The sequence below is a fragment of the Triticum urartu genome, unplaced genomic scaffold (genome assembly GCF_003073215.2).
Source record: "Triticum urartu cultivar G1812 unplaced genomic scaffold, Tu2.1 TuUngrouped_contig_4722, whole genome shotgun sequence".
NCBI lineage: Eukaryota > Viridiplantae > Streptophyta > Magnoliopsida > Poales > Poaceae > Triticum > Triticum urartu.
The window spans coordinates 1-10190 of record NW_024115335.1 but is presented as its reverse complement, the minus strand read 5'-3'; the positions used below and the strand labels follow the sequence as shown (position 1 = coordinate 10190).

Here is a 10190-nt window from a genome sequence, read left to right as displayed (position 1 = left end):
CTGCTGAAAACACATGGAGGATCAAGAAGAGAGCATTGATTGGTCAGTAGTTCAATGGTAGGTGCAGTCTTACAAGGTGATGTGAATGAGATCTTGGTGATCACTGTCACTGTACTTGCTCTTGAGTGCATCACTTGTCACAGTGAAGTGATGTGGACAGGACCATCCTATGTAACCCTAATTGGTTCATGCATCCAACCAAGAATTTTTCCTTTTCTTTTGGAAAATTGGATAAGTTTTACCTTTTACATTTTGGTTACTTTGTTTGATCACCTCTTTTTGTTTTGGATTGGATAAGTTTACCTATTTGCAGCTTGCTAAGAATCTTCTTTTTTTTTGCGAGAAAGCTTGCTAAGAATCTAACTAGTCTACTCCACTATCCTAGATTATAGATGACCAACTTGTTTCCAAAGTCACCACAAGTTTACATATGAAATTCATTAAGAACTTTGTCAGAACCGTATATTTATTCCCGGTCTCTATCAGTTGTAAGTGTGTTTTAGAGGAGCGCCTCTGTGCGACTGCATCCATGTGGTGGTGTGTCTGCTTTTATGCTAAATCGCAATAAAAATCATAACACCAAGAAAGTTTAGTGCTTCTACTATCTTTTTAAACAATGTTTAATATGAACTTCATTGAACTATTTGAACAATAAAAATCATTGAACTATTTGAGACGAAAGAAAATGGTACTTCAAGTAGTTGGTATAAGTTGTCATTATCCATAACAGCTAACCTATACTACATGTTAAGATCAGTCCACCATTGTCCTTTTATTTATTTTAAAAATTAGAACAAATTAGTCCTTATTAAATAGGACGTCTACCGCAACAAAACCGGTGGATGAAAATGACCAGTCCCCCTAGAAAATTAATTGGCAAGTAGCAACCAATAAGTAGATGGTTTTTTTCTTTTCTTTTTAATATAAATAAATGAACAGAAAGTGACAGGTCAAGAAGTCCATCTCATGTGTACAGTACGTCAAACTTGAAAACAACTATTAAATACAAGCTTATACACTGCAAAAAATCTCCTATACGATTGGTTGTGCCCACCCAATTTGTACCTACCTAGGTCATAGCTATGCAGATGAATATGTTTTGCATAACAGAAAATAAATAAATCAATCGATGGCTTTGCACACCGCTACTCACTGAACATTACATATGATATGTTCATTTGTTTCATGCATGATCTAGGGTTTTAGCGGCAGCTTATTACCTTGGAAGCTTGCTCATGCGCACCCTCCAACCTGTATTCGTGCATCACCCACTCCGTCTTCCTCCCCTTAGGGGCCCTCCCTTGGTAGAACACCAATGTCTTCCTCATCCCCACTAGCGCACCACGTCGTGCCACCACCCTATCCTTCCCGGTTGCCTTCCAGTACCCTGACACAGTAGCTCGGTTTGTGCGCTGCCCCGTCGCATATTTCCGATCCTTTAGGCTATAGAAATACCACTCCTTGCCACCCACCGATGCAGTCACTAACAATAGATGAAAGATAATATAAAGATACCAACATGGTAAAGAAAGATATAATGAGAAAAGCTGTAATCGCTAAGCTATCAAACATGCCCCACAAATAAACGATGGCAAAAGCCCTAAAAAGCTTGAGGTAACACAGACGGGGTTTCTCCATCATGTGTTCTATCCTTTTGATGGTGACATTGACACGTTTCGATAAAACCGCGCATCTCGGAGACGGAACAGACCACGTCGATCTCATCGACCCTCCCCCCACCTTCTATTTTTCTTGTCACAATTGGCCGCTTTTAATGGAAGTCGGTTTATTACCACTAGAAATAATCGATGAGCCATGGAGCAAGTGGTAGACCCTAGAGGTTAGAGAGGGACATGCCATCCTAGATGTATCAATCAATCAATACGTGTATGGCCCATGCTGATCGTCTGCAGTGGGAGCCCACGAGCATGCAAGATGTGATTTTACAGTTTGTCGCCGTCGCCGTCGTGCCATACTGCCAAGATTAGACAGGGAAAGGGCATGTACCCCCAGGGTGACGTCATAATCGGTCCTCTAATACTGGCTTAATAATAAATTTAATATGATGCGTTAACGAACTGTACAGGTGTCGTGGTGTAGTTGGTCTAGCACGTCAGTTTTACACGCTGAAGATCTCCGGTTCGAACCCGGACGATGCCACAAATTTTTTTGTGCTCCTTTTTTAGCCTATAGGTGATGATGACGTCATAATATATATGCTTGTTGCATTAACAGAGTCGCAAGGTGTCGTGGTGTGGTTGGTCTAGCACGTCAGTTTCACACGCTGAAGATCTCCGGTTCAAATCCGGACGACGCCAAATTATTTTTTGCTTGGTTTTTATTCTTCTAATTATTACTACTGTTTTTCATTTCCTTTTAGCCCACTGAATTTTTTAAAAAAACAGTTGCCTAGTGAACTTGGTAGTGCTGATGATAGATTGTGCAACAGTAATTTAAAGGCTGGAATTATATATTTTCCCCATAAAGTAGTGCATAGATTTAAATTATGATTTTCCGCAAAAAAGGATTTAAAGGATAGACGTTAGAAATAAAATAAATAGCAACACAAGGAGTGTTGAACCACATGTGAACTAAGTAGGTGTTTAAAAAAAATCCTCACATCGTCTCACCATCTTTTTTACTGGAACAAGCATTATTTGTCTTGTCTACAACACATTATGGTTGATCTATATATTTGGAAGACCAGAAATTGTTGCATACATATAGCGTGTAATTACTAAGATCTATACATTTAGAAGGCCTGAAATTTCAGTACCAGCCTTGGAGTAAAATGGAAGATCCCCGCTCTGTATGCACTTTTTTCATGAATTATTATTGGAACACAACGATGCAAATTATTGCAAGATATATTGGTGTGTATAAATAATAGTTTCTGCATAACAGCCCCCTAGCTAGATCAAAGGTTTATATTCATATATAGATAAAAGTATAACACGGTGCTCAGCATGCGCGTCGCTAGCTAGATATCATACATTGACCAAGGGGGACACGAAATAATAGTTTCTGCACAATACACCAAATTAGATAGGATAAAATACTTAAAATATAGAAGATAAAGAAAAACCACGTACGCATCTGAAGGTGAGTAAATGATTTGGGAAGCTGGAATTGCGAAGGACAAGAAAAAGATTCTAGATTCGAGTTAACCACGCTTTTTCTAGCAAAGTGGAATTGGTAAAGGCTATAACTCTTTCATTTTTGGAAGTCCCCCACTTGACATATTCCTTTATCAGAGCCTAACCAGAAAGCGACCCCCGTGTCCGACTGCCACATCAAAGATCAAAGATCCTTTTAAAAAATACGCACGCGCATGATCAATCGATAAGATTGCAAATAGCTATGGAACACATAAGAAAAAAATCACTAACAGTTCCAGTTTATGGACCAATTGCATGCCTAGCTACTAGAACTATTCTTTTGTGAAGCTTCAAAGAGCACTCCAAGTCAAGTATTAATAGTTAAATTTCAAATTAACTTCAAAGACGGTTTCCGGTTCCGAAAGTTTATAATAAATCAGATTCTTTGGATTTCTATGAGGGAGAAAGAACTCCGCGCGTAGAAGAAACGCTAGAGAATTTTTTTTTTCAGCTTGTCCTTGGCAGAAATGAGATAAGACAAAAGGGTGCAGTTTAGTGTGCATGCCATATGTGCACAACACATTGCGGGCTTTGGCGTGTTTCTTTAGCACGGAAGCAACACCAACGGGGGGAAATAAAAGGAGAACAAAAAATCAAAGGGAGGGAACAAAAGAAGTTGGATTGAACAGAAAAGGCCAAGAACGTTGCATGTGGAACACATTTTCTCTCTCCACCGTCCTCTCTCTCTCTCTCGATCGATCGATATGCATCCATGCAAGATCGTACAAGGAATTCTTGGTTGCGTCTAATTAATACTAGTCACTTCACATCGGTGCAAAGTAGAGAGAGAGAGAGAGAGACGTACCGGGGAGGTCCCATGGCTCGACCTTGTTGAGGTCGACGTCGACCATGGGCGGGCGGCGGCCGGAGAAGCCGACCTTGCCGGTGACCTTGGGCGCGAGGTAGTCGCAGATGAGCTCGTCGTCTCTCGGGTGGAACCGGAACCCCGGCGGCAGCTCCGTCTCCACCATGCTCAGGAAGCTCATCGACATCTCTCTCTATCTCTTGCTCTCCTTGTTGATGCGATGAGAGAGGAACACGCAGTAGAGAGAGAGAGAAACGGACAGGCCAAGCAAGCAAGCAAGAGTTCTAGAGAGGGGTGGAGTTGTGCTTGTGTCATGAGTTCGCAACTTGTGGAGAAAGAGAGGTTTATAAGGTGGTTTAGGTGGTGGGTCTACCTCAAGCCTTTTCCTCTTCACCTGTTATTCCTTTTTGTTTATTTCCATTTCGCCTTTTCTTCCCACAAATAAGAGGAGCAGCTTCACGTCAGCGCAAGAGACGACCGGCCACAAGCTAGCTCCACGCATACGCATATGCCACTGGCAACAGATTTTTTTTTTCTTCTGCATTTCTCTCTCGAAGTGATAAGAATTGTTCTAAAAAAAGGAAGGGCAAAAAGGAATATCATCTTGTATAAGTGGAACTGAAAAAGGCTGGATTGCTAGCTATCCAAGGCCGAAGATAACCAAGTGGCTCCACTTGTCAATGTGTGGCTATCCTAGCTAGTATTCCTTTCAGTAAAATGTTCAATGCCATTTTAGTAGGAAAACAAAAAAAAACATTTGTCAATCTTTAGGGCATATGAAGTAGCCTAGGCCTAGCTAGTTCGTTTCTCTAGGAGAGGAAGCCTTTCTGGTCATGTAGAAGTTTCTTTTTGTTTTGGACATGGATAAAGTCAAACTTTCACGACTTTGACTATGTTATACTCCCTTCATTCCTAAATATTTGTCTTTCTAGAGATTTCAACAAATGACTACATACGAAGCAAAGTGAGTGAATCTACACTCTAAAATATGTCTACATACATCCATATGTTGTAGTCCATTTGAAATGTCTAGAAAGACAAATATTGGGGAATGGAGGGAGTATATGTTTACGGGTATTTAGATTTGATATTTGGAAATTATACGTGTAATTTTTTCTCAATATGCACTTGTGATTTTTTTTATAAACATAATGTAAACAAATAATGATCAAATTTGTGTTTTTTTTAAAGACCGTGTCGATGTCCAAAATGATAACTCTTGCAATCTTTAGGGCATATGAAGTAGCCTAGGCCTAGCTAGTTCGTTTCTCTAGGAGAGGAAGCCTTTCTGGTCATGTAGAAGTTTCTTTTTGTTTTGGACATGGATAAAGTCAAACTTTCACGACTTTGACTATGTTATACTCCCTTCATTCCTAAATATTTGTCTTTCTAGAGATTTCAACAAATGACTACATACGAAGCAAAGTGAGTGAATCTACACTCTAAAATATGTCTACATACATCCATATGTTGTAGTCCATTTGAAATGTCTAGAAAGACAAATATTGGGGAATGGAGGGAGTATATGTTTACGGGTATTTAGATTTGATATTTGGAAATTATACGTGTAATTTTTTCTCAATATGCACTTGTGATTTTTTTTATAAACATAATGTAAACAAATAATGATCAAATTTGTGTTTTTTTTAAAGACCGTGTCGATGTCCAAAATGATAACTCTTGCATAACCAGAGGGGGTACAGAATGCCACTTAATATGTCTTCTTAATTTTTAATCTCAAAAAATTGTCTTCTTAATTTTAACCCTGGTGATATACAAAAATAAATCTAGTATGACAACCAGTCCTGGTTGTAATGCAATAAATTTTGTCCTACTTGCTAGTTAAAACAGCACTAATAAGTCAATGTGCGTCTATGCGAGCTTAAACCATGTTTAGATCGTACTACTCCCACCTATCCTTAAAAAACGATGTGAGTGGCTCATACTAATCAATCATGCAAAGTACCTAATCCAAAGACTGGTATCAATTTTTACTGAAAATATTGTGTAAAATACAAATACATTGAGCTACAACCATGCATTCTCTATGATATGCTGAACACTAATAACATCTGGCATAAAAGGAACACTGATAATTGAACATCTTCAGATAATTTGTTGTCATATTGCGGTGACTTACTCTTGCCTGTCTTTTCTCCCACTACTTGAGGTCAACTAGTTTGTGGTTGTTATATATGCGCGCTGTACTGCGTAAAATCAAGGAGTAGATCGTTGTTTTCATCACATTTGCAGTCGTTATTTTTGTCTCTAGTTTGGACTTTGGAGCTTCATCAAATAAAAATTGTGGGAGCTCTAAGAAAATCAATTAGTCAAACTAGAAAACACATATAAAAGAACAGGTTCTACCAGACAAGATTACCGTCTCCACGCAATGTCAAACGGAAGCCTTCTCTGCTAGAATCTGAAATCCGTGGACTTGGGTTAGGTCCACATCTCCGGCTCACCACTTGGAGTAATAATACTCCAGCTTTGACACTTGACCGGGAAAGGCCAAGCTAAACAAGGACGTTGAAATGGTTAAGTTTGGAGTACAACAGCGCCTCGGGATCCGTGCTCTGCCTCAGCTATCTACCATGCCACCTAGAGGCCAGAGTGAGCGAACGATTGATCATAATGTGCATTTCTGGGAGCCGTTCCCTGGCTCGTCAATCTGGTGCAAAGCCACATCATCCGTTGAAAATCATACGATTCGCTCATTCCAAGACCGGCGCAATATGCAATTTTAGTTTCCAGCACAGATTTCAGGGCGACGACACGTGTGCCGCGCCCCGAGGAACGCCGCGCCGCCGTGTAACCGGGTGTGGCGCAGGACGTTTAGGCACCCTGACGTTGCACCGCGGAGAACGGCAGCTGACACGGTGCTGAGCGCGAGCGAGGCGCACAGACACGGAGACACCACACACACCACACAAACACACAGGCATGGGAGGGGGATGAGAAACTGCCCGTTCGGTTACGCGCAGCCGGGGAGGGATCACCGGCGTATGTATGCATGCACGCGGCGCGCGCCAAACACCACACACAAAAACCTCGTGAGCCCCCGCCGTTGGCTGGTGCCCACCCCTCCCTGCCTTCTCTTTCAGATAGCGCCAAAGCAATCAGGCCCATCCAGGGCCCCGAACGGGCGGCGGAGATCGCTCTCGTCGATCCCCTGAGAAGAGAAGATCGTCCGTCCACCGTCCGGATCGCCGATCATCCGAACCACGTGTGCCTGCCCCTCGGCCTCGAATGATGATCTTCCCATGGTGGTGGTGAACTTTTTTTTTCTCCAGGAGTGGCATATTCCTCTTCAAGATCTTCTCCTATGATCAGAGGCACCAAGGCAAAGTAACCAATCAGTGAACAGGAAAAAGTTGTTCACAGCCAGGCTTTGGAGACGAAGTCAAGCCTGTCAAAAGGCTGTGACAAGATGGCATCCAGCACGCTGATGCGGAAACGTTAATGTGCCGTGGATCCATCCATATGCATTATGCAACAAGGCAAAATGCTAAACAAGCTCCTTGACAGAGGCTTGAGTGAATGATAGATGATTGTCCTCGCAGCAGTAAATGGGGGAATTGATGCTCCGCTCCGCACCAAGCGAAAGGGACCTTGGAAATGGGCAGCGACAGCAACAGCAGCAACCTCACCACATACCTCATCTCATCTCCTCCGCTCCGCACGGCCGGCCTAACATCGCGCGCACGCAGCTGCACTGCACCCAGTTCAAATCAACTTTTCAGTTTACCATAAACCAAACAATCAATCAATCGGCTTGTGCCAGCTGCGCAGCGGGGAACGGCGCTCCGCCCGCCGGTCGGTGTTACAGCGATACAAACAGCGGTCCGCCCACCGGTCAGTGTTGCAGCGATACCAAAGATCTTGCTGCAGCGCATTGGCTGGCAAGCACAAAGAGAGGTGAGCTTCCAGGGTCCAAGTGAGGTGCGCTGTCGTTACCTTTCAGACGGTGGCTGCATCAGTGAAAAGCGGAGCGAATTGACCGGCAGCCTTCCAGGGAACCTCCGGGTGTACAAAACAGGATAAGGATCTGCGGACGGAAGAGTCGCGACGGCTCTGGGTGGCCACGTCGACGCGGATGCATCGCCGGAAGTACAGGGCGGCGTCACTCTCACGCCCATGGGCGAACAAATCCTGCACAGAGAACAAGGAAAAGGGGGGCAAAAACAAGTGGGAATACTGCATAGCTCTCTCACCTTCAGGATCACATAGTGACCTGGTAAGGAAAGCTTGAATTGACACATGGAAGTAAAACCAGCCAGTTGTTGCAAAGGTAATGCAGCCAAAACAGATGAACTCAAACTTGAATTCTGACAGTTGAGTTCCAGTGCAAATTCTCATCTATCAAATGAAAGTTTGTTGCTATTGAGCTGCCACGAAGCGAGCAGTTAGGTTTTGCACAGATCTTATCTATCTACCAGTGACCCAGGAGTTGTTTTCAACCCCTCACTTTGCATATAATACACTGGTGCTTTCATCACTTTCCTCTGAACTATAAAACTATGTTGGTGCATAATGATAGGAAGGACTGGCCAACATGGACATGCATAACTGTAACCAGGCCAATTCTAGAAGTTGCTAAGCTTGCAGAGAGTCTTTAAAACTCATTACAAGATGAAGATAAATAATTCAATGAGCTAAAAAGTCCGTTAAATAAAGCTCATACAAGCAAGATCAGTGAAGTCGGTGCACCGAAAGGGACTGAAAATGCACCACATGCCAGACACACGGGCATGCGTGGATAAGATATGGCAAAACCTGAAACCACAAACACACTGATGGGATCATGTGGTAGCACATGCTTAATAAACGCAAGTCAACCTCTTGCACTGGTCCTCGTCAAGCCCATGTTGGTAACATCACATTCGAAGATCCAACGGGATTCGATATTTTATGAAACGACACGTAACTTTGTAGACAAATGGTCAGTGTGGTTAGGCAACCTACAGCATATAATGCTTATTTGTCTAGCTCAGCCTAAATGATCAGTCATTTAACCTACGTATCTAACTATCTATGACGACAAATACTAGTTTACAAACTGTAACAGGATAGGCAGGGGGTGAATTTTTCATTTGAGAAAAGATCCACTTGATAATCTTATTTTCAGGCAGATGTGATAGTATAACGATTGTTTCACTCTACAGTATAGTAATAGAAATGATGGGCAAATCTATTTGATAAGGGGTACATCAACAAAAAGAAATCCCTGACAACTTGTCAGCCTTGCCCAAATAACTACATACATATTGCAGACAATATAAAAGGCAACAGCAACTTGTCTGGTGATCATTTCACTTCAAAGAAACAGGCAAGCATGAGCTGAAAGTGAAAGGCCATGGAATCGATCTAGAAGTTGACCTAGCATTTATTGGATAAAGGCACACTGCTCGAGGGCAATCTCTTGTACATTCCCATATCTGCATTTGCAATATTATTTAAAGTGAGAATAGATAATATTAGATTCTGCAAAATATTCAATGTCCCAAGTAGACTAGAAAATCAGGCAAGTAGCCAATACACATGGTTACAGCTTGCAAAGGAGCAGTGGAGCAGTTGGTATATTGCCCAGCACCACCAAAAGAAAATATTTGTCATAGATTTAAAGCAAAGTTCAACTTCAGAGTTTAGATTCATATATATATTTCAAGATCAAGACAAACGTGCATGTTTTGCAGACCACATGCCTGTTGGTGGACAAAAGAACTGCTACATGTCCTCCTAGAAATCACTACACAGAAGCTATATTTCTTTCCATGCCCATTGACTAGCCAATAAGGATAATGTTTGTCTCTAGATCTAAAGGAAGAACAAGCTCTACCACACTAGAAGAGTCTGTCTTACTCTTCAGCCCCAACACACCATTCCATCAACCTACGTATTCAGGCATGAGAAGCATTACCATGACTTGGTTCTAAAGGATCTTCCGTTAACTTCCAAGCAACTAGTGCCATATTCCTTGGAGACATGGCAGGATCAAACAGAGGGAACAATGATGCTTCAACTGCACTTCCTTGCTCTTGAAGAAACAGTAACCGATCAAGTAAAACATATGTTTCCACCAGTGGACCTAAAGCAGCCCGGAGGCACCAAAAGGGACCTATGAACTCCTGCAAGAATAAACAGAAAATTGTTGAGTTGGCAGTAAGTACATTATCCCCCCCCCGGGGGGGGGGGGGGGGGGGGGGCCGCGCGAAGCGCTCACTTTC

At 42.4% G+C, this 10190-nt stretch overlaps 2 protein-coding genes and 2 non-coding genes across 4 annotated transcripts; 2 read left to right on the top strand and 2 right to left on the bottom strand.

Annotated features, from left to right (window-relative positions):
- Positions 1–7: 7 nt before the first annotated feature.
- LOC125528221 (NAC domain-containing protein 21/22-like) lies at positions 8–4295 on the bottom strand. Its single transcript, XM_048692721.1, has 2 exons — positions 3964–4295; positions 8–1483 (listed from the first exon to the last, which is right to left on the bottom strand). The coding sequence occupies exons 1-2, from the start codon at positions 4148–4150 to the stop codon at positions 1203–1205; spliced, it is 468 nt and encodes a 155-aa protein (XP_048548678.1). The 5' UTR covers positions 4151–4295; the 3' UTR covers positions 8–1202.
- On the top strand, positions 2086–2160 carry TRNAV-UAC. Its single transcript has one exon. It is a non-coding gene; the product is annotated as a tRNA-Val (tRNA).
- TRNAV-CAC lies at positions 2244–2318 on the top strand. The gene has a single exon. It is a non-coding gene; the product is annotated as a tRNA-Val (tRNA).
- Positions 4296–9098: 4803 nt separating the features above from the next.
- On the bottom strand, positions 9099–10091 carry LOC125528222 (the record flags this gene model as incomplete). The annotated part of the gene is given in 2 exon segments (XM_048692722.1): positions 9099–9401; positions 9884–10091. Coding segments are annotated over 2 exon segments (267 nt in total), but the record flags the coding sequence as incomplete, so codon positions are not given.
- Between the last annotated feature and the right edge of the window lie 99 nt (positions 10092–10190).

What these genes read in the sequence shown, in the direction of transcription:
- LOC125528221 (XM_048692721.1), bottom strand. Translation starts at nt 4,150, where the DNA reads ATGTCGATGAGCTTCCTGAGCATGGTGGAGACGGAGCTGCCGCCGGGG. An exon ending in CGAGCCATGGGACCTCCCCG is followed by an intron (nt 1,484 to 3,963) that starts GTACGTCTCTCT and finishes ATCTATTGTTAG; the next exon opens with TGACTGCATCGGTGGGTGGC.